The 23,987-nt window shown below is 45.8% G+C and overlaps 1 protein-coding gene across 5 annotated transcripts in view; it reads right to left on the bottom strand.

Moving 5' to 3' along the window:
• Positions 1-23,987, bottom strand: part of trim3b (tripartite motif containing 3b) — a 34,710-nt gene that overhangs the window by 8,623 nt on the left and 2,100 nt on the right. For 2 of the 5 annotated variants that reach the window (XM_056595510.1, XM_056595512.1), the window contains exons 1-6: positions 23,061-23,278; positions 7,954-8,132; positions 3,881-4,010; positions 1,852-1,941; positions 1,187-1,338; positions 10-190 (exon numbers count right to left, since the gene is read on the bottom strand). In XM_056595510.1, the coding sequence (XP_056451485.1) occupies positions 10-190; positions 1,187-1,338; positions 1,852-1,941; positions 3,881-4,010; positions 7,954-8,102 (702 nt within the window). In that variant the 5' untranslated portion in view covers positions 8,103-8,132; positions 23,061-23,278. Of the gene's footprint in view, positions 1-9; positions 191-1,186; positions 1,339-1,851; positions 1,942-3,553; positions 3,563-3,635; positions 3,653-3,880; positions 4,011-7,953; positions 8,133-23,060; positions 23,279-23,987 lie in introns of those variants that run through there. The other 3 variants (XM_056595511.1, XM_056595513.1, XM_056595514.1) reach the window with 3 other exon arrangements.

Raw genomic sequence — 23,987 nt, 5'->3', positions numbered from 1 at the left:
TGTCTCCACCTTCTGCTTGGAGCTGCAGATGTTCTCCAGGTCAGTGATCAGGGTGTTCTTGCGCTGCTGTAGCGCCCTCTCCAGGTCGTCGAAGGTACTGCTGATCCCGGCCACCGCCTGGTTCTTCCCCTCCGTGAGCTGCCGGGAGATCTCCGTCACCAGCTCGATGGCCGCCGTCAGTTGGGGGAGTCTGGGGGCGGCGCAGGAAGTACACACACAGTGACATCCTAAACATGCAATTCACCACACATACACCCGAACCACATCCAGTACCATCGTACTTCTATGTGAACAGAATTAATTCGATTTTATTATTATTAAGTCTTAAGTTATTTGTTTAATTGTGTGCTGCTGTTCGATCCAAATCCCCTCCCAAGTACTCATAGAAGCAAATCCATAATAATGATAGCATAGTATAAGTTTAGTTGTAGTGTAAGTTAAGCCTATAGTCAAGCGTTGATATTGATGATGAAAGTGTCGACAGGCTCTACACGGCAAGACTAAGATAGAATGAATTCCTCATTATTCAATCGAACATGCCATCGTGATTGACACAAGAGGGAAACAAAGAATTCCCTTTATAGACGTAAGCTTTCTCTAAAGATCACAAGCCGCCTACACAAAACGACTATTATGAGAAAGCAAAGGTCAGAACAGAACGGGCCATGCTACTGGCAGATCAATACACACTGAAGCGATAACGCTTGCGGGACAAATTATATATATATATAGAACGGCCGAGTCCCACAGTTCCTCTCCTCTGAGTCTCTACGTGTAATTAAAGGTCCCATGACATGCCACCAGGTGTGAGCGTGATAGGCCGTCACAAGCCGTTTTGAAAATCTGCCCCTTATGACATCACAGGTGGGCGTGTCCGCCTCGATGTGTGCTGGATAGATCATGTGTGCTCACGTCCACTTATGATGATGTCATAAGGGGCAGATATTCAAAACGGCTTGTAACGGCTAATCACACACCTGGTGGCGCGTCATGTGACCTTTAAGGATGGATGTGAGGTCTGCTCTTACTGACACCAGGGCGGCCCCACGACGCCCCTGATAACTAACTAACCCTATGATACCGAGCCCAAAATAGAGCGGGACATTTTCAATTTGGGTCAAAACCCCTCAATGAGTGTCGGCCTAAATCCTGGGGTACATTTTAGACGGGCACGCGGGGGACCAACCTGCCACGGATGGCGTCCAGCTGGTCCTTCAGCGCCGCCTTGTGCTGCTCCAGGACGTCCCGTAGGGGGACGGTGACGTGCTCGCGGTGCTCCCCCTCCGTGCAGTCCAGACACATGGCCGTCTCGCATGACTCGCAGTAGAACTCCATCACCTGCAGGGGGCGCCAGTGTCCCAGTTGAGAACGGATAACTTGTATTTAGTATCAAACGTTATGGAAAAGCTTTTATATATTTTTGGAATGTTAACAATTCTATGTTTTTTTTGAAGAACGAAAAGAAAGGGGAAAACAATGTACACAAAGCAAATTAATAGACTTTCTGAATAAAATAAACAGCACATTAAATTTACACAATGTTGATGCTTATTGTAAATATATATGTTAATATACTGTATTCTCATGAATGTTAAATCCCAGTTCCAGCTCAGCATGAATATATGGACCTAGGGCCGTTATGTCACATATTTTCAGAAGGATTAATTTAGTTTATGCACCATAAATATTTAAAACCCACTCGCTTCATCATAGAGCTCTTCTCGTCATAAATAATTCCAAGTGATCCCGTCGGTGCGCTGTGAGATCTCCCTTATTCATTCAGACGTCTAAACCGGGTCAGAGCACAGAAGTCAGAGGTGAGAGGTCGGAGGGTGAACCCCGTGGTCCCACCTTGCCCTCGTGGTTGGGACAGCTCAGGGGCGTCCCGCTGGCGGCGGGGCAGTCCTCCTCCCGGGAGCACTCGGGGTCTCTCTGCAGGACCTGGAGGGGCCGGGGGGGGCAGAGGAGAGCGGTCACTCCCATGTGACCGCTCCCATCCTGGTCACAGCCTATTGGGAACTCTCCCCTCTGGCAGGAGGCTGCGGTCCATCAGGACCTAAACCTCGCGCCACTTGAACAGTTTCTTCCCCTCTTCAGTTGGGATCCTTAACAGGTCCCGGGACCGCCACCCCCACTGACTGACACTGACTCTGGCACTCATACCCATCACCAATTTGTAAATTCTTATACATTTTTAAGTATCTTTTACTTTGATCACTCAATTGATCACTTATGTCCCTGCTTGTTTATATTGTGTTATATATATATATATCACTGTTTGTTCATTGTTCAGTGTTATCGTCTTAATGTATGCACCTTATTCACCAAGCCAAATTCCTGGTTGGTGTAAAACCCTTCTTGGCAATTAAATCCTTTCTGATTCCGTTTCTGATTCTGATGTGATGGAACCCATTAGAACATACAGGGAATCCCGATGATAGTGACGACCTGTGTGCTGCCTTTAAAGGCATTAGGCCAGGCTTAAAGGTGACACATCATACCACCAACCACCACAAGCCTGTAGTAAACGTTGCTCATCTATCCGTCATACATTCTATGGACACGCCCACTTGTGATGTCAGAAGAGGCCGATTTTCAAAACGGCTTGTAACGGCTAATCACACTCACACATGGTGGCATAATATGTCACCTTTAAACAAATAAAAGTCTTGCCCGTGAATAGGAAGCTAGGCAGTAGTTTGAGATTAAAATAATGATTGTTTCAATCATATCACACTAACTATATCGATAATAATACTTACAGCAATACTACAAACATGAAAACATTGGCTTAACAGCTCTGAGGTATCCTCCAATAACTTTACAGAGCTGTAGAGATTGTGAATGTGAATGAAAATGTATTAATGGATGCTAGACTGTGTGTTCAGTGCGTTCCCAGAGGGAGACGTAGTGTGAGTTGTTCAATGGAAGGGAGTGCAGAGTGGCCGAGTTCCTTCTGGCTAAAAGACTACTTGCTCCTTTGTCTCCCTTCCTGGCATCCTGTCATTGACTTCCTGCCTCTGTTGACCAAATGCCTTTGTGTTCCCCTGTGATGTCATTTCCTGCTCACAGGCCCACACAAACCTCCTCCGGGTGTGAAATCTACATGAACATAGACTTTAAGGGATATTTTTTTTAGAAATATAAACTTATTTATTACAATTTTGTTGAATGTACATAAAATAATACACACATATATATATATAGTATATATATATATATATAGGATATTATATAGATATAGATAATACATATATATATATATACGAACAAATACTTATTTAAATACTTATTTTTTTATGTATAATATAAATTATATTGGAATATATTGTAAAATTAATAATATTTGTTATATGTATACTACAAGATCATTTATATTATATATCTTATATATATTTTATATTAAATACATATATATTTTATGCTCAATGTCCTATTGTTTCCGTGGTCATGGTGTGTGACCCACGGAGCCTGCGTGTGGCTGTGGGATGAACTGAGAGGGGGGGAGCTGACCTCCATAGAGGTTGGTGATGAACGGGAGGGGGGAGCTGACCTCCATGAGGTTGGTTGATGAACTGTGAGGGGGGGAGCTGACCTCCATGAGGTGGTGATGAACTGAGAGGGGGGGAGCTGACCTCCATGAGGTTGGTGATGAACTGAGAGGGGGGGCTGACCTCCATGAGGTTGGTGATGAACTGGGAGGGGGGGAGCTGACCTCCATGAGGTTGGTGATGAACTGAGAGGGGGGGAGCTGACCTCCATGAGGTTGGTGATGAACTGGGAGGGGGGGAGCTGACCTCCATGAGGTTGGTGATGAACTGGGAGGGGGGGAGCTGACCTCCATGAGGTTGGGTGATGAACTGGGAGGGGGAGAGCTGACCTCCATGAGGTTGGTGATGAAGAAGTTGTTCTGCAGCGCGGACACTCCCTTCTCCGGCAGGATGGACGTCTGACGGCACACCGGGCAGGACAGCGTCAGGGACTCGGGGGGGATGTAGTTCTGGAGGCAACTGGGGACACACACGTACACACACGTATATACACACACACGTACACACACACACGTACACACACACGTACACACACACACGTACACACGCACACACAGATAAAGGGATGAAAGAGTGATGAATGTAGACAACAGAGTAGTAGTAGTGGTATTATCTAGAGTGACACACTGTCATCCCATTGATGGAAAATCACACGAGCAATTCCTCTTGTCACATCAATGACATCAAATCAATGTTGACAAGACAAAAAACTGTAGTCCCAAGAGACAGTGAGAGGTCTCTCTCTCTCCTCCCCCCCTCTCTCTCTCTCTCTCTCTCTCTCTCTCTCTCTCTCTCTCTCTCTCTCTCTCTCTCTCTCTCTCTCTCTCTCTCTCTCTCTCTCTCTCTCTCTCTCTCTCTCTCTCTCTCCTCTCTCTCTCTCTCTCTCTCTCTCTCTCTCTCTCTCTCTCTCTCTCTCTCTCTCTCTCCTCCCCCTCAGATTAGTGAAAGGGTGTGTGAGGTTGTGATGGATAAAGTGTCAAGAGATCTGTCACACTGCAGGTGTGTGTGTGCATGTTTGTCTGTGTGTGTGTGCATGCGTGTGTGCAACAGTGCAGGCTCATCTGCATACTATAGCTGGATCTTGCTGACCATGGTATGTGTCTGTGTGTGTATGATTCAAGGGGAGCAGCCTATTGACCCCAAGACTCCTTAACAATCAGCTGGCCAATCAGAGGGCCAAACGCCAGTGGATAGCCTCCAGTTCTAAATGGTGTTTTAAAAACGAATCCACCATCACATCACCCACAAACACACACACACACACACACACACACACACACACACACACACCGGTGTCAGCAAGATCCAGCTGCAGTATGCAGATGACCCTGCACTGTTGGCATGCAGCCCTGCAACAGAACTACAGTGCATGCAGGGAACTCAGTGTAGACATAAACATCAATATACAGTATATACAGCACACTGTGTATAATCTGCTGCTTACAGCATTCACTATCACTCCACACACGGAGACACCATCGTTATTCATGTGGAAATGATGAGGCAGCAGAGAGCAGAAGTACTGTCAGTGTGGCAGATCTGCTGAGGCAGGAGAGATTAGTGGAAAGGTTGGCCACAGCCAAGCCCTTGTTCCTCTATCAATACATGTGTGTGTCTGTGTCTGTGTGTGCATGGATGTGTGTATGTGTGTGGTTTATGCTTGCCTGTGTGTGTGTGTGTGTGTGTGTGTGTGTGTGTGTGTGTGTGTGTGTGTGTGTGTGTGTGTGTGTGTGTGTGTGTGTGTGTGTGTGTGTGTGTGTGTGTGTTAGATGCACCGATAGAGCGACAGCATGACCTGCCTGTAACCCCGTGTGGAGGTGGTTGTGGAAAATCCGTTCTCTGGAATTTATAATGTGCAGGTGATTTGCGGGCGGGTTTGTTCGAATCAGCTTCTTAATTATTTTGCAATAAGCCATAATTTCTTGTATGCCATCACAATGAATTTGTTCAAGTTCGGTATTGCATATCCTTAAATGCCACTATAATGAAGTCTGTAATGTTATTTTCCAGATTATGATCTTCTCGTTCTATTCTTGTTGTCCTGGTAAGATCCATCGTTTATTACATCCCGGGTCAATGCCTATAGTAGGCCCTAGTCGTAGCAAGTCTGTTTCCCGTTCAATACCCTTTAGCCTGAATCAGAAAAGCCTATTATGCTGTCAAGTGGGGCATTCACAAAGCATTCGGTTGTTTGGTTCATTAATCCACACGCGTCATCCATAAGAGGCTCCACGCACGGTCATGCTGTGAAGGGAGCCCCCAGTAAGTCTAATTCTCCTTCATATGAAACCAAATGACTACGGACAAAGCAGTTGTAGTTTCAAGCCGCACACAAGACCAAGCCATACGCCAATCCACAACCTCCACCTGCTCAGCCATCTCAACTGATACCATAACAGCCTAATATGAGCCTAATAGGCCTATGCTCACTTCATCACTTTGGTTGAATCTTTGTAGAAGTGCCTAAATTTAGACATTGGTGCACAACTATGTTTGCTTTAGCCTAAGAAAACCTGTGATTGTCAAGCAGGGGGGGTCAACATGACTTTTATTTCCGGGTGCAGTTACAGCACTATGCGGATTGGGGTGAGAAAATACTGTAAAAGACGCATCACCTGTGTATGTGCGTGTGTGTGCAAATTTGTGTCTGCACGTGCGTGTGCATACATAGGGGTGTGTGTGTGTGTGTCTGTGTCTGTGTGTGTGTGTGTGTGTGTGTGTGTGTGTGTGTGTGTGTGTGTGTGTGTGTGTCTGTGTCTGTGTCTGTGTCTGTGTGTGTGTGTGCCTGCGTGCGTGCGTCATTCACCCATGTCTTCCTCTTATCTAATTTCCCCCTCGTCACACTATATTTTAATTGGGCTATAGCTCCAGTTAAACATTTATCTAATATGTTTTTTCCAGGAATTCATTGAATGCCCTTAAACAACATTTTTTCGTTGTGGCTCTCATCAGGGATCCCGTTAACCGCAGTAAAATATTAAATTGCCACACGGCATGAAGATGACACCGCTAGCGGCAATGAATATGAATCCACACTCATCTCCTCATGTGTGGAGTTGGAATCGCTACAATTAAGGGTTCAAGTATCAGCGTTTCAGAACTATTTTAAAATACCAATCCTCAAAGACCAACACTCCCTCAGCCACCACAGAAAACCTCCATGAACCCCCGATGGGAGAACACACAAATAAAAGGGCCTTCTTGGCCAGACTGTCCCCCCACCACCCCACGAGGAGGGTTGTCTTTCAGGGGGAATGTGGGGGCATGTGTGGGGATGTGGGGACACAGACTACTAGATCTGGACCGCAAGGGGCGCGGTCAACAGGGTGCGCTCTGTCCTGTCTGTCCAAAAGACAGGAATGCGTTATATTATCGTGGCTGGGATGAGGAGGAGGTTGAAGAGTTGCATTGTTTGGTTCTTCTGGTTGTGAAACGCCCTCCTAAGGGGCTTTTGCCACCAGGGTTGGGTTTTTTCCGTGCTTTGACTTTGAAGAGAAAAGACAGTTTGCGGGAGTGTGGGGTTACGGTTAGACTCGTGGAGGTGATTTTGTCAGTGCTTTTGATGCGTTGTAGTAAAGGTATAAAGAGCACTAATTATTGGGGATGCATTTCTAGGATTCCTTCATCTCAACCTCTGAAAGCAGTGTCTACAAGATGTCAGAGGGGGGCCTTTAAAGTAAAGACTCTATTGCCTTTTTAGAAGTCTGCCCCTAGGATCTGGGCGAGGTCGGCCTGTACTAAATAGGGAATTTACTGAATAACTTTGCTTAGGAATTTCATTAGTGAAAGAGACTTCCGAACATTTGTTATGCCTGTAAACAACTTGGGAAGATGAAAGATGCTGCTAAACCATGGACTCATAAAATTGATTACAATTTAAATAATACATTTGCAGAGATAACATTAGTATTATAATATAGTATGGTATAGTATAATACAGTAAAGTTGAGTACAGCTAGTATAGTTTAGTATAGTATAGCATAGTAATGTACATTTGAGTACAGTTTGGTATAGTATAGTCTAGTATAGTACAGTACAGTTGAGTACGGTTTGGTATAGTATAGTTTGGTACAGTATAGCATAGTAATGTACATTTGAGTACAGTTTGGTATAGTATAGTCTAGTATAGTACTGTACAGTTGAGTACGGTTTGGTATAGTATAGTTTAGTATAGTACGGTATAGATATTACATTACAATTGAGTACAGTTTGGTAGAATGTAGTATAGTACAGTACATCAGAATGCATCATGGGTATTTTGGCGAAACTCTCTCTCACCATATTTCGAGGACTCGTGGGAACGTGTTCTGTGTTTTGCCACGAGAGACCTTGTGATTGTGTCGTTGTGCTTTACAAAGGTAAGACTCAGGACCTAAGCGCGGGGCTCAGAGAGGTTGCCTACCTTTCACAGAAGGTGTGGAGGCAGGGCAGCACCTTGGGGTTGTGGTAGCGGTCCAGGCAGATGCTGCACACCAGGAACTGCTTGTCTATCTGACGCACCACCGGGCTGCCACCGCCGCTCTCGTGTTTGGCCATGGTGGCAGCGCACATCCAGAGCTGAGGGGCACGGCCTCACACACCCTGTAGGAGGAGGGGGGGGGGAAGAGAGAGAGAGAGGGAGAGGGAGAGGGAGAGAGAGAGAGAGAGAGAGAGAGAGAGAGAGACAGACAGACAGAGACAGAGAGAGAGAGAAGGAAGAGAGGAGAGAGAGAGAGAGAAGGAAGAGAGGAGAGACAGAGAGAGAGACAGAGAGGAGAGAGGAGAGAGGAGAGAGGAGAGAGAGAGAGAGAGAGAGAGAGAGAGAATGTTAAGACGGCTTTAAGGATACTGATTGGTGGTGTAATCAGTGCATTTTAAATCCTACTAAATATTTGTACGCTTGGCAGAGACAGAGGCACTCCCTCACCACCAATTGAAGTAGCACATACAGTTCATTACACACATTATTACAGAAGAAATAAGGTACGAGTACGACTACTATCAAGGTGCTTTCTGCTACAAGGTCAATCAAGGTGAAGAATCGTATTTTCCATGATGCCTCTCTTGTGTGTTTCGTCTTGTGTGTTGCAAACCTCGGCATTATCCCTCAAACAAAAGCCCGTGAAGCGACTCCTTACTCTCATTGTTATCCGCGGTTGTGTCGCTGAACGGCTGACGCAGTACCAGGAACCGGGCCTTTAGCTAAGCAGGCATAATTCTTTTGACGTCAGTAGAAAATATGCGCCCATTGTTGCCGCATTACTTTGTTTTTCTTGGATAAAACCACAAAAATGCCCGCGCGTACGAAACAGGAGGGTGTGAAATAAAAGGCAGCTAACCCTTCGTCTATTCATTGCATAACAAGAGTACACAGAACCAGTAAGTCAGTCGGCCTCCTTGCGGATTATATTTTTTGACAATCTATTTCTCGAGTCGACCGACAGTTTTCTGTCAACGACAAACACCAACCGAGCAGACTGCAGCCAGAAGCTCATGGTTTGGATTGTTAGTGGTATGACACACTATGACACGCCTTGTTATTTCACTGCCACTGTCACCTGCTGTTTGCGTTCTCAGGCTGAAGAGAGTTGAGTTGAGGACCAGTTGAGAGTATTGACATAGTTTCGTAACTCTTTTCGTAACATGCAAGTTCGGCGGACGCGTGGCATTAAGGCAGACAATCTGCTGAGGTGTCTCTGAGCCAAGCTGTAAAGGTATATACAGGATCCAGGGGTGCAGCTCGGTGAATAAAACTGTGCTTTGACCTTAATGCTGAGGGGTGGAGAGGTGGAGGGAGGGCGGAGGAGGAGGTGGAGGGGGGAGGGGGGGGGTGCAAACAAGAACTTGACGATTATGGTCTTACAGTCCTTATTCTTTAGTAGCAGGTTTGACAGGACAGGTTTAACGTGGAGGCACTCCAACAGACGATGTACAACCCTAGAAAATAGTATATACAATCTATACATGGCCAATAAAACTAGACAGCATTCTTGGAATCTGGGAAAGCAGATATAGGCCGACAGACACTATCTCATATATTATGGACGATAATATAATAAAACGCTAGTAATAATGATTGATATTGTGTTATATATAGCACCTTTAGTAAGGTACAAAGTTATATATCACAATATGTCGAATAAAACGTGGTGAAACTAATCAAACCATTCGTTTATTGTAAAAATTAAACCAAAGAAAATCTAATCAAAGAAGTTATTAAAGAAAAGGAGAATGTGACAGATGAAATCTCTCAGACAGAGGCCAGTGCAGTCAGACGATGAACTCACTCTCCATCCAGATCCCTAAGATCTGCCTAGCAACATGACACGACAGAACGCTCTGGCTGGGTCCAATGTACGTCTGCCCAGGTACCGCGGACAGAGCATACTGATGTGAATATGTGGAAAAAGCTTGGGTGGTTATGTCAGTGGAAAACTAAAGCTGGTTTGGGGCAAGAAACAAGGAACAAGGTTCCCTTCAACTCTTCAATATGGACACATATAATAAAGATATATTGTGAACGTGACAGGAAACTAGATGGCTGTGGTATTCATAATGTCACAAATGAGGGCTTTAACATAGTAGAGTGATAAAATTTAAAAAATTTATCTTCTACAACATACTTGGCAAAAAATATAATTCCTCCAATTTATATTACGTTAAATCAAATACAGGCCTACATTCAAAAAGTCTAAAAATCTAGGATTCTCCTCTCAGGTTGACTGTATTCCCTAGCTCCGCTCCAGTATAAACTCAGGGTAGGCATTTAAACAAGCTAGAAAAACAAACAAGCCCCTTTGCAACCAGAGATGAATGTCAGCTAGCTAATAGCGGCAAGCTGCACCAGCCCTGCTACACATTCTCAGTAGGTCACCACATGAATTATTTAATTCCAGTCACAGACTTCACTTCCATCCGCATGGAAGGGCAAAGTGTTGTGTGTTGTACACTGGAAACAAACACAAACGTTAGCAGGAGCGTGTATAAAATAGCCTACCGAGGTACATGGTTTCGAATATCTGTTGCTAAAAGCATGGTTTGTTTACAGACACACAAACATGCACACACACACACGCATGTACACACAAACACACACGCACGCATGCACACACAGACAAACACAAACATAAACAAACAAACACGCACGCATACACACACCCACGCACACATAAACACGCACACATACAGAATCACAAACAAACATACACACGCACACACATACACACACTCATCTGTTATCCCTTGCCTGCACATCTGTCTCTGCTCGTTCTAATTCAGCCCTAAACCCTCTCTTCTGCAGTCTTCTGTGGTCCAACACTCAAGAGACTACATTTAGCTCTGAGTGCAATAATTCACAAACAATGGGAATCGTCTTCCAGCGATATACTTTTATCCTTACGATAAGAAGGTACAGCGTTCTCCGTAATATCCGTGCCATTGGTATCATGCCTATATAATATATATATAATATATATAATATATATGTACGGTAAGAGAAAGACCATCAAACATAACTCTCATATTAGAAAGGCAATCAGAAGCCTACCACGCCACTGAACAGGTTAAACATTTCTATCCCAATCTCATTATAACACACACACACACACACACACACACACACACACACACACACACACACACACACACACACACACACACACGGGTCAGGCAGTTTATTCACAAGCAGATCCTGTGACATGAGTAAGACTTACAGGTTAAAGGTCATGTCTCAGAAGGAAAAGTTCACCTCACAGCCGGAGGCTATTCGGGTTAGCCCACTGAACACCAACATTAAATGACAGACACATACTGAATATACACCACAAACAAGTAAACATATACCCACACATACACACACACGCTCTCACACACAAACACACACGCTCTTACACACAAAAACATTAACACACACACGCTCTCACACACAAACACATAAACACACACACACACGCTCTTACACACAAAAACATTAACACACACACGCTCTCACACACATGCCTTTACACACAAACACACACTCACTCCCACAAATGTTAATCCACACCTCGAACAACATTTGTTTGGTCATTAAAAAATGACAAGACCAGACATGACTACAGAGGGTGACATCATCCGAAACAAAGCAGCCAAGTTATTTCAGAGCCTTGAAGCACCTGTCTCCAGAACACAGGGGAGCCGGTCTTTCCCTCTCCGCACAACCCCTGAACCAGCGTCCTGCGACCATAGCGCTCGCTCAAAGACTAGCCTGAACTTTAGCTCTAGAATAGAGTTTAATGTGTGGCTACATCTGTTTGACCGCTGAATGGAACTGGCCCCTCTGCTCTCCTCATAAACCCCCTTTGCAAACCACACTTTTACCTCTTGTTTGCTACAAAGTAAAGCACAGCATTTGACTAAAATATCAAGTCTCTCCATGGTTGTTTTAACATGGTTAGCAACTTGGAATCAAATAAGGAGAGAGAGGGGGAAGAGAGAGAGAGAGAGAGAGAGAGAGAGAGAGGGAGGAAGAGAGAAGAGAGGAGAGAGAGAGAGATAGAGAGAGAGAGAGAGAGAGAGAGAGAGAGAGAGAGATAGAGAGTAGAGAGAACGAGACGGAGAAAAGCGAGAGAGAGAGAGAGAGTAGAGGGAAGAGAGAGAGAGATGGGAGAGCGAGAGAGAGAGAGAGATAGAGAGAGAAGAGAGAGAGAAGGGGAGAGAGAGAGAGAGAGGAGAGAGAGAGGAGAGAGAGAGAGAGAGAGAGAGAGAAAGCGAGAGAGAGAAAGCGAGAGAGAGATGGAGAGTGATGCGAATAGAGGGAGCGAGAGGGACGGAGAGGGAGAGTGCGTCGGAGATAGCGATGATCTCGTTCACCAGTTATCTGTGTCCCTCGGCCCTGCACTCTAATACCATCATTACGCGACGATGCGTGCGTCTAAATTTAGCCAGGTGCATGTTGTGATCCCAGCCAGCCGGTGATGACAGTTATAATTCTAGAAGTTGTTCTAAAATCGTTCCCGGGGGTCTATGGGCTTATGCTGGCCTGGCCCACTGTGGCGGCTGCTGTCCACTTGTTTGGGTTGCAGTCTATTTGTGTTGTGCCCTGATCTTATTTAGAGAGGCGTTATGGCTTGTGGAAAAACACCTAGGGTATGTTTGAACTCTCGCTGCACTATGACACATCACTGCACTCGCTCAAGTCAGTTTACTGAAAAACTAAAATGACATTTTGATTGTCTGGATGGAGCTCATTGATGTTTTATACAGGCGGACCAGAACTGAATTACTATAATCATGATGTAATATCTGTGCTAGTTGCATGAATGTCACTGTAATACAAACCGGCACACAGTGGTTGGAATACGAGACAACAATCTACGGTTTTCCCAACATTCGACTATCATTAGATAATGGTGGTGTTTGTTGTTTTAAAAACGTATTACACAATCAGACAGAGAGGAGAATGAGTCTTGTTTCACTTTCTCCGATGCTCCGTTCCCCTGTGTACAGACCGACTAGGAGCCCGCAGTCTGCTGGGGTCAGGATGCCTTTGAGTCGACTGCTCCTGTTGAACTGAATTTCTGTGTTGCGCCTCGATCAGCTTGCTAGGAACGGGCCTGTTAGTGTCGCAGTGGGTCGAGGCGTCTGTCAGCACCCCTGTGTTCCCCCCGGGGCCGGAGGCTTGGGGCGGACACCAGGCCAGGCCAGTGCACACTGGAGGGCTCTCATGAGCGACTTGGGCAAGAGCTGCGATGCGGTGTGCAGCCATGTGGCGATGCAAAGGCCCTTTGGAGGGTTAGTGCGTCCGTGCGTCCGTGCGTGCGTGCGTGCGTGCGTGCGTGCGTGTGTACTTGATGTTGTGCGTGTCTCTGAGTTCATGTGTGTGTGATTGACGCACAGCTTGATTAAAACCCAAGTGATTTTAACAATATCTACTTTATGTTCACTTGATTCCTCATTTCGTTAAACTGTATTGCCGTTTTAATGTGCAACCATATTATGCAAAGGTCACAATATCCATGTTTCTTCATCTTTCCATTTCCTTCAGAAAGGTCATTCTGAATTAGATTTGCCTGTATCGTATTCGTTCGTATTTTATGTAACAGGATTATAAAAACAGAGATTGAGTATTAATAATAATTGTAATGGTGTTTTGTAATATTACAACACTGTATGGTCATATTCTATTACTGTATATGTTTTATCCATAAGTGTGCTGCTAACCTTTTGAAGACATGCATAGCCATGAAAGACTTTAAGCAACGCAAAACACTAAAACTTCCGACATGTAGGCGTTGTTTAGCAAATATACATCAATAAACTTCAGTGCCAAACACTGGATTCTTTCCTGTATATGAAATGCTCTTAGAGCTCAAAGACAAGCACTTAAAGTCAACAGGCAAGGACATGAGAGGAAATTATATCTACTCCCCAGAGTTCAGCATGAGGACAGCTAGGCTGAGAGAGAGAGAGAGAGAGAGAGAGAGAGAGAGAGAGAGAGAGAGAGAGAGAGAGAGAGAGAGAGAGAGAGAGAGAGAGAGAGAGAGAGAGAGAGAGAGAGAGAGAGAGAGAGAGAGAGAGAGAGAGAGAGAGAGAGAGAGAGAGAGAGAGAGAGAGAGAGAGAGAGAGAGAGAGAAAATATAAAATGTGTAAATTGTGTAGATAGAGACAGATAGACAGATAAATGGATGGATAGAATAATCAATAGAAAGTGTTTTCGGACAATCTGCTGCTGCCAACAGTACTCACTCAAAGACGCAGTGACGATAGTACACACTCAAAGACGCAGAATAAAAAAGCCCTCACTCAAAGACGCAGCAACAACAGTACTCACTGAGATGCAGCAAACAACAGAATACAATCATTCTCTCTCAAAGTTGCAGTAAAACGAAGTAACAACATGACTCACTCAAATTCATTGAACCCGAGAGTCCATTAAAACTACAACGAGACACCGCATGCAGACGACGCACATCCAACCTCAGAATGCCAACCTAGGGGACAAGCATCACGAGCAGGATCACCAGCGCAGCCGGAGACCATGAGCAATCCATTTACCCACACATCGAGCACAGGATGGGCTTCATTATTTACAGAATAAATTACCCGCGACCTTAATGAAAGGTTATTCACCATGTGGAGACTCACTGAGCACAGAGAGGCTCTCAGAGAGACAGACTCAGCGCATGGCGCATGCACTCCACAAAACCGTCTGGAGGGTGAGCTACACTTTCTATCCTCTGGCCAATTAAATCCGGACCTCAGCAACACATTTCCCATTGATAACAGCGGCCACTGTGACCAACCAATGTGACACGCCCAAACCATGATATTTGACCATTTTGCCACAGTTATTTTCATTTTGTATGATTCAATTATGTGGCGAAACCCCATATTTGGACTGTTTACTACCGAATTTTTTTGCATCAATCCAAGTATTATTGTTTTATTTAGTTCCTGTATCTTTCTCCAGATGCTTTGTCGATGTAAGGGTGAGGTTAGGGATACACAATCAGGTTCCGAGCAGACACACACAAACAGACGGAAACTTTTGATCTGAAAAAAAGAGTTGTGAAATAATAAACAAGGAACATAGAATGCAAACATCCACACACATTTGTAGTGCGCACACACACACCAACTCTAACACTGACACATGTCCTAACGACTACCTACAGTCATCAAATCGGAGTTATTACGGTAGTGCTGAGTGTGTGAAGTCAGTTCATGCTTATTCACACACACACACACACACACACACACACACACACACACACACACACACACACACACACACACACACACACACACACACACACACACACACACACACACACACACACACACACACACACCATGTGCCCACCATGGACAAGGACATGCCAACATTAAACTGGACAACCGTTTTCGTGACAGCCAATCGCGTGACTCGATTACTAAAATGTCCCGCCTACTGTCTGTATTGTTTACAAGCCCGAGCTGGCTGAAGTTCCTTCCAGGCACTGTGCTCCGATTGGCTGTGTTACTGACCGTGGCAGAAAAGAGGGATTGCATCATGGGCCAACAATTCATGTTGGGAAGAAGGAGAGCGAAACCCAGCGATCACACCAGAGGAGAGAGTGTTTAGCCAGCTATGTCGTGTTGTGTTTGATTTATGTAACGGGTTGGTTCCCCTCCCCCCCAACAACTTTAAGTCGAGGCAGAAAGCTCTCAGATCATCATAACTAGGCCATGTAATTAGCAGAGCACACTAGCTTGCTTTTTTAGTGAGTCAAGCATAAACTGCCAGTTAACCGAGGTTCTATACCATATTCATTCAAACATCTGGATGTAGAGATGTGCAGATACAAGTCTCTCTCTCTCTCACACACACACTGCCTTCGGCACAAATGTGCAAAGTCAAACAGACACACACAGACACACTTACAGCAAATCACGTTAAACTCCTAGTTACATAATGGATGAAGTCAATCAATTTATTTATTTTTACTCATTACTCATTCATTAATATTTCAAACTCTACACATGAGCACACCCACACCCAGACAACCATACACACACACGAACACACACACACACACACACACACACACACACACACACACACACACACACACACACACACACACACACACACACACACACGGAATAACAATAAGTAGAGGGGGGCATAAAACCGTAACCCGACATCGGTACACCAACTCCCAAATGTGTATTAACGTTTTAGCATTGAAGGCGAGCCATTAATGGACCAAAACCCAATCAGAGCAACACCACGTTGAGAACATCAGCGGGAGTCATCTTGGTTGTTTATAAAAAAAACTCCCATAGTGCATTCATCTGTACGGTCAACGTAACAACCCCCACCCCCTCCTATTAAATCAACTGTTGTGATTGGCCTGGTCTACTGGAAATCTGACTGAACGGGAGGGGTTGGGGGCTGACACATTTGCCAGAGTAAATAAAACATGAGTTTGCAGGATCATCTGCTTCCCAGGCTAATGAAAGGGATTATCACTGACATGTTCAGGTTTAAAGTTTAAAGCAGAGTTTAAGCAGCGAACAGCCTGGTCTCCTATTTCGTTATCAAAGTAAAACACCTCCCTTCTCCAAGGGTTATCTTAGCTTTCCCAGGAGGATGGGATGACAGATCACATCCATCCATACCCGTCAGATGAGTCTACAATCTCTGGTTTTTCATCGTTTCTGACCCCCACACACACACACACATTTCCCCCTGTTATTCTTTGGCCAGGGTCAGAACACTGCTGACAGACTGACAGCTGGTCCAGAATGTTCCCGGAAGGATAGAGCGAGAGACGGAACATGAAGCCTTGGAACATGAGTCCCAGGTTAGAACAGGATCTCATGTATGATTCAATTACAAGAGGAGATGTTACAAAAACACTATTCCGGAGCAGAAAATGGATCCATGTGGAAATTTGTAGAAAGTGGAAACCAGCCAGGCGACTGCACTCATAGGCGGTTACACAAACGTGTGTGCGTGCACACATACACACAAACACACCCATGCACACACACACACACACACACACACTAAACACTGACACACACAAACATAAACACTCTCACGTGCACGTGCACGCACACCGTCAAACAGAGACATACAACGACATACCCACATACACACACAGTCGTTCAAGTGTTCAAGCTGCGCAGACACATACACATCCTTCTATAAATAGAGCCGTCCCTCCTCGTCTTCCTCACAGCCCTGTCGGACACGTGCAGCCCTCAGCACAGAGCCTCACAAGAGAGGGGCCCGCATCGCAGAGCCCAAGAGCTAGGGGCCCGCCCACACCAAGGGCCGGGGGAAGGACCTGGACAAATCCCTGGAAAGTTTGTCCCCCCGTGAGAAAGCGCAACGGGCAACTCGCTGACTCTAAAGAAGAGATGGACGATGCCTACGTTCAAGTGTTGCCTGATTCGGAATCCATCGTTATGGTTCATTTAACTGTCCTGGAACAGTCTTTGAGGTGCTTGGTGGCAAGGGACAGCGACAGAATGAAAGTATAGAAGATGATACTTTCTTGTGTGCAGGATCAGCGAGCCTATATGATCACACACCTCCTTAACGGCCACTTGACTTGGCATAGCAACCCATAAAACACCGCTGGCTATTGGTAATGGGGACTGTGGGGACAGCGTTGGAAGCTACAGAAATGGAATCACCCAGTCCCACTTACACACTCTGAACCGATCAACCAACATGCGTGTCAAACACACACACACACACACACACACACACACACACACACACACACACACACACACACACACACACACACACACACACACACACACACACACACACACACACACACACACACGTGATTGAAAGCACTTGTTGGTACAATACCAACATGCTGAATGATGGGATGATCATTAACTGCAGACAGGGGCTCCATGGGGAGCCATACATGTGAAGCCTCTGTTCACAAAGCCCGCTCTGGCTGGCCTGTCAGAAGAGACACGTGCCCCAGCTGCTACAGGGAGGGAGACAGACGGACAGACGGACAGACGGACGGACAGACGGACGGACAGAGAGACGGACAGACAGACAGACAGACAGACAGACAGACAGACAGACAGACAGACAGACAGAGGAGCAGAGAGCTTCTATAGGAGTCACGTGTAGGAGAAGGGGAGAACGTATTTGTACTTTTAGAGACACAGATACTCAAACCTAACCATCAAACCAGGGGAGTGTGTTTAAAGCAGTGTCCAGCCAGCTACAGTGCGTTTGATTTATGTACAGGGCACTCCCTGCCTAGCACCAAACAGTGAAATCTTTAAAAATACATAGAGTACCACTCTGGACGGGGGGGTTTCTGTAACAGGAGTGTGATTCGCAGGAGCTCAACCAGAAATGATGAGCTTTAAATAACCAGGGGATGGGAGACTCTGAGCTAAACATACATGAGCACAGAGTTGGTCTGGTAATACAACACAGTTTGATGGAATCTGCTGTGTGTGTGTGTGTGTGTGTGTGTGTGTGTGTGTGTGTGTGTGTGTGTGTGTGTGTGTGTGTGTGTGTGTGTGTGTGTGTGTGTGTGTGTGTGTGTGTGTGTGTGTGTGTGTGTGTGTGTGTGTGTGTGTGTGTGTGCGTGTGTAAGGCATGCATGTGTGTGTGTTTGTGCGTCTTGTCTGTGTCTCCTTGGATTTCGAGCCATTGCACATACTTGCTGTGGCACAGCATGTGCACACACAGACTCCAGATACCCCACCAGGACAGACCCCTGCCCAGCCAGAGGCACTCAGGGGGCACTGGGCTTCACAAAGCAGAGCCACACAGCGTGGCTAATATACGACATACCCATTACGCAACGCGACCTGCAGGCGTGTTGTTCCTGATCGCTGCTCTCCCTCAGCTTCCTCCGCTTCCTACTACCACGGGGAAGGAAACGACACGAGACACCCTGATGCAAAACACAAGGACGGACGACAGGCTCATGTAACCTGCCGCCCTCTGTCCCTAGGGCTGATCTAGGGTGAACCAAGCAGTATGTGACAAAACAAGAAAAGTGGTTGAAAAATGGGACAATTTGTATTAAAATGGCAAATGAAATCACTCACAAGGAAGGAGATGAGTACACCTAATGGGAAATATCGGCTTAGCTCAGGAGGTAGAGCAGTTGTCTTGTAACCGAAAGGTTGTTAGTTCAATCTCCAACTCCTCCTAGCTGATTGTTGATGTGTCCCTGAGCAAGATACTTAACCCTAACTGCTCCTGATGAGCTGGCTGTCGCCTTGGTTGACTCTGCCGTCGTTATGTCTATGTGTCTATTAAACAATGTAGTCTAATGTAAGATTACAGGTCCTTGTACTTCCTCAGAACCTCTGCTTTGTGAGGCTACGGCCAAGGATTGAATAGGCTACCAATGAAAGAGGGAAAGGCTGTCATGTAAGGGATGCAGAGTGGAGCTCAGGGAACAGATTATTAGCACTTAATAATAGCACATGCTAACGCAACACGACATGCTAGCAATGGCGCCTGAAGCTAGAGCATCATCAAACACACACACACACACACACAGACAGACACACACACATACACACACACGGGTTATGTAAAGACCCACTTCAACTAGTGTGGGACGTATGTTGTATGTTATGTATAATCTTTGTGTCCGCGAAAAAACATGGCGGAGCTTCCTCTCAAAGACAAACTGCCCTCTCGAAGAGTATGTGTCTTCACAAAGACCAGCGTTCCGCTCAAAGCCTGACTTCCATATCTGTTCTCCTATAGCACCTTCATCATAAAGACAACAGCACCATGCCTGCTGCTCTCACATAGCCTGCGAGAAGTGATGGGTGAGGCTAGCTGAGAAATATGATTCCACCATGTCAACATATCTCAGAAGTTGATCTTTTTGTGTTTTTTTTCTCTGAAATTCCATCATCGTCTCTAGCTGATTCGCAAACCGCAGGCTGTCCTACATTACGTCACTGCTACCAACTCTGTAGAGCACGTTCTCATCCATTGTCCAAAACAAACAATGTGTCGCTCTAAATTATGTCGATTTCAAGCGTAGCTCAGAAGGCATTTGATTAAATACTCTGTGTGGATATGACATGTATACAAATCAGATGGATGCATTATGTGTATGTGCTTGTGTGCTCCCCTGCATTCAGTGTGTGCACTGAGTGACAGCTGGCCAGATACTGGGCAGAGATGGCTCAGCACATCATTGCTTTAAAGGCCAACCAACGCACTTAATCTATATACCACAGTTCTTCACTGCTGCGGGCTTTCTGCTTTACTGCGGCAGTCACAATGGACACAACTTTTGTGTGTGTGTGTGTGTGTGTGTGTGTGTGTGTGTGTGTGTGTGTGTGTCTGATTTACAGCGCAAAGCTAACACTGCAGGAAAGTTTAACCAATGAAGAATGAAAGAAAAAAGAAGAAAGAAAGATCCACTCGTTAGCCTACAGCAATTCTTAAATAATTGGATAGATTGTATAGAGACATTTTCAACAGAATGTTTTTTTTATGTGAGACTTTTTTTCAAAGATTCATGACACATGCGCTCATGTGTGTGTGCGGGCACACACACACACACACACACACACACACACACACACACACACACACACACACACACACACACACACACACACACACACACACACACACACACACACACACACACACACACACACACACACACACCTCTGTAGAGCTCTGTAACACATGCCATCCATCTTCTTCTGTGGTCTATGTGTTCTGCTGTATGTTTTTTATATGACAGCAACAACACTGCTCAATATAACAGAGCATGATAGTTATTGTAGATTTCGTGGAATGGTTTGAACGATCTGTGATTGTAACCCATTAAAGTTTTTTACTCCTGCGCCCGAGCCAAAAGATGGTTGTCGGCAAATCTGAAAGTGCACTCAGATTTTATTTCCCAAAGCGTTAATGATACCATTCCACACACACACACACACACACACACACACACACACACACACACACACACACACACACACACACACACACACACACACACACACACACACACACACACACACACACACACACACACACACACACAGAATGCTCCAATACGGACACGGCTGTCAGTGAACTGCCCCCTGGGGGAACCTGTCTATAAATATCCTGATGACATCATTGTGTCTCAGCGCTGAACTACTAAACTGTAACCCGACAGGACCATAGAATATTGGGGCAGGATTGATTTCGACTGCCTGAAAGACAAAGTGACGACAGCATACAAATCATTCTTTTGGGACATTTTTGGTGTAAGTATAAACACCAAACGCACAAGCAACAGATGTGTGTGTGTGTGGTTACGTGTGTGTGTGTGTGTGTGTGTGTGTGTGTGTGTGTGTGTGTGTGTGTGTGTGTGTGTGTGTGTGTGTGTGTGTGTGTGTGTGTGTGTGTGTTTGCTTGTGTGTGTGTTTAAGCCTTATCTAATCGATTGACTAATAAGCATTCTGTGTGCATGAGCGCAAGAGACTCAAAATAACGCCAGAGGAATCTCACTCCAGCGCTTCTCTGCTCAACTATACGCAAGTAGAACCGCCAAACATACAAGCCATAACAGTGGAGGCTGGAAGTGAAGTGACATACATGATCCACACGCAGCCAGCCCTTACAACCGAGTGCCTGTGCGTGCTTCATTCTGTGAATGCGTTCGCACGCAGAACCCCTCTGGCTGCTGCCGTACAGGCCGAAGCATTCCTGGGGAAGATATATTTACATTAATCCATCAGCAGCCCCACACAGTGACAGAGGATCGCGCCACTCAGGGCACTGAGAGCGGGCAGACTGGTGACTGGTGAACACGGGAACCACTTCTATGCTCATTACTTATAGATTTATATTGATATAGATCAATGTAGTGTAGTTGTGTGTGTGTGTGTGTGAGACCACCACCACTGCCCAAGGGCAGCCGTGACAGGGATGTATGCCGTCTGCTGTCACTGGGAATCAAGGGTCTGGTCACGACAAAACGTGTGTGTGTGTGTGTGTGTGTGTGTGTGTGTGTGTGTGTGTGTGTGTGTGTGTGTGTGTGTGTGTGTGTGTGTGTGTGTGTGTGTGTGTGTGTGTGTGTGTGTGTGTGTGTGTGTGTGTGTGTGTGTGTGTGTGTGTGTGTCCAGTCTTCTGCAAAGAAAGTGGAGAGAGCTTCCAAACTACATTTCTCAACCAACATACAGAGTTCACAAGTTATAAGTCACAGTTCCCAGGTAAGTCATGCATAAAGAGTTACAACCCCTGGTATCTGATAGCAAGTCGGATGGGTCCATACAAATCACTTCAATTCTAATACAATACTTGACAACTATCGATCAGCCATGCCCTTGAGTTAACACCATCAATGTTTCCTGTTCTCCACATAAAGCCGGGTTGAATAGAGACGACAGGATACACCTGTATATGTCACGTTTTATGTTATAATGACTCAAACTCAGGCTACTGGTCTAAGCCTGGTCATGAACTTGGCAGTTCTACTGCTGAAAAGGACAAGAGAAACAAATGCTAGTGGAAGTGTAAACATTCCTTCTGGTCCAATGAGCGTGCCCCTCGTCACGTGCCACACTTCAAATCAATCATGGCAATTACAAATGTACATTTTAATTATCCAACCTGTTTCGAGATAGTCAAGCATGAACATTTTTTTTGTTTGTTAAGATGGTCGTTGTTTATTATGAGAATATTTCAAGAGTAACTCCGTGCGTCGCCCCTCTCTTCCTGGCACGGACAGGTGCGTCGCTCACGCGCGCGAAACGGAGTACGCTTTCGGGGGCAAATCAGAGCGGACCAATCAGAACCGACCAATCAGAACGGACCAATCAGCCGGCCGCAAATAGCCCGCAGCAAAAGCGTGCGCACCAGAAAACAAAACTGGCACGCAGACGCCCTGCGATGGAAGTGAAGCCGTTTCAGAGACACGATGGAGGGTTTAGAGGCGGTGCAGGGACTCAACCAGTAGAGGAACCGTTTGAAGATACACAGCAAAGATTTGGGCAGTTACGGACGGAAAATGGATAGGCCTATTTACTCACGTGAGAGTTCGTGACAGATGAAACAGGAGACAGAACGAAGTTCAGAGAAAAGTCCACCTCGTTCTCCTCAAATGGGGGAGATATCCGTTTCTAACACTCGACATAGCGACCGCAATAAGCGAGAGGGAAACGCTCGACCTAGAGGAGGGCTACCGTACGAAGGTGTGATGCGTGGTTTGGATTTAACGCATGTGTACGTGTGGGGGGAGAGAGAGAGAGAGAGAGGGAGCGCGAGTGGAGAGAGCCAGGAACGTGGAGATGTTCTGCGAGTGCATTGGCTCCCCGGAAAAATGGGCGGGGTTTGCATTATCCAGTAGTGCGAGAGAGCAGTGAAGCGCAGCAGAGCTAGCAACAAAGAATAAGATTCATCAGGCATTCCTTCATGATAGGCTCTCTGGCGCTCACACACGGACCAGGATATGAGTATTAGTCAATCAATTAAATAAGGCTAGACCACACACACGCGCGCATACAGGGATAATTAGGTGCTGGAGGGAATCTCAATATTTGTATGTAAAAAGGGAATATTGGGTAGGCCTATATAATGTGTGTGTGTGTGTGTGTGTGTGTGTGTGTGTGTGTGTGTGTGTGTGTGTGTGTGTGTGTGTGTGTGTGTTGGCTTGCGTGGTGGCTGTGGCTAGACTTGACCATCATCCAAGGATTTTGCAGCGGTGGCACAATGTTGCTATGGAGACTGCATCCTGTTCTGCCGAACACACAGATGGCTGCCATGTGTGTGTGTGTGTGTGTGATTCCTAACCTGATACAGGAGTACATGAATTGTATCCAGCAACACCTGACTGTTGCAGGGAGCTCTCTCTCTCTCTCTCTCTCTCTCTCTCTCTCTCTCTCTCTCTCTCTCTCTCTCTCTCTCTCTCTCTCTCTCTCTCTCTCTCTCTCTCGTTATTTGCATGAGTGTGTATGTAT

The sequence above is a fragment of the Gadus chalcogrammus genome, chromosome 7 (genome assembly GCF_026213295.1).
Source record: "Gadus chalcogrammus isolate NIFS_2021 chromosome 7, NIFS_Gcha_1.0, whole genome shotgun sequence".
In the NCBI taxonomy this organism is placed as follows: Eukaryota; Metazoa; Chordata; class Actinopteri; order Gadiformes; family Gadidae; genus Gadus; species Gadus chalcogrammus.
This window is presented reverse-complemented; position numbering and strand designations above follow the sequence as displayed.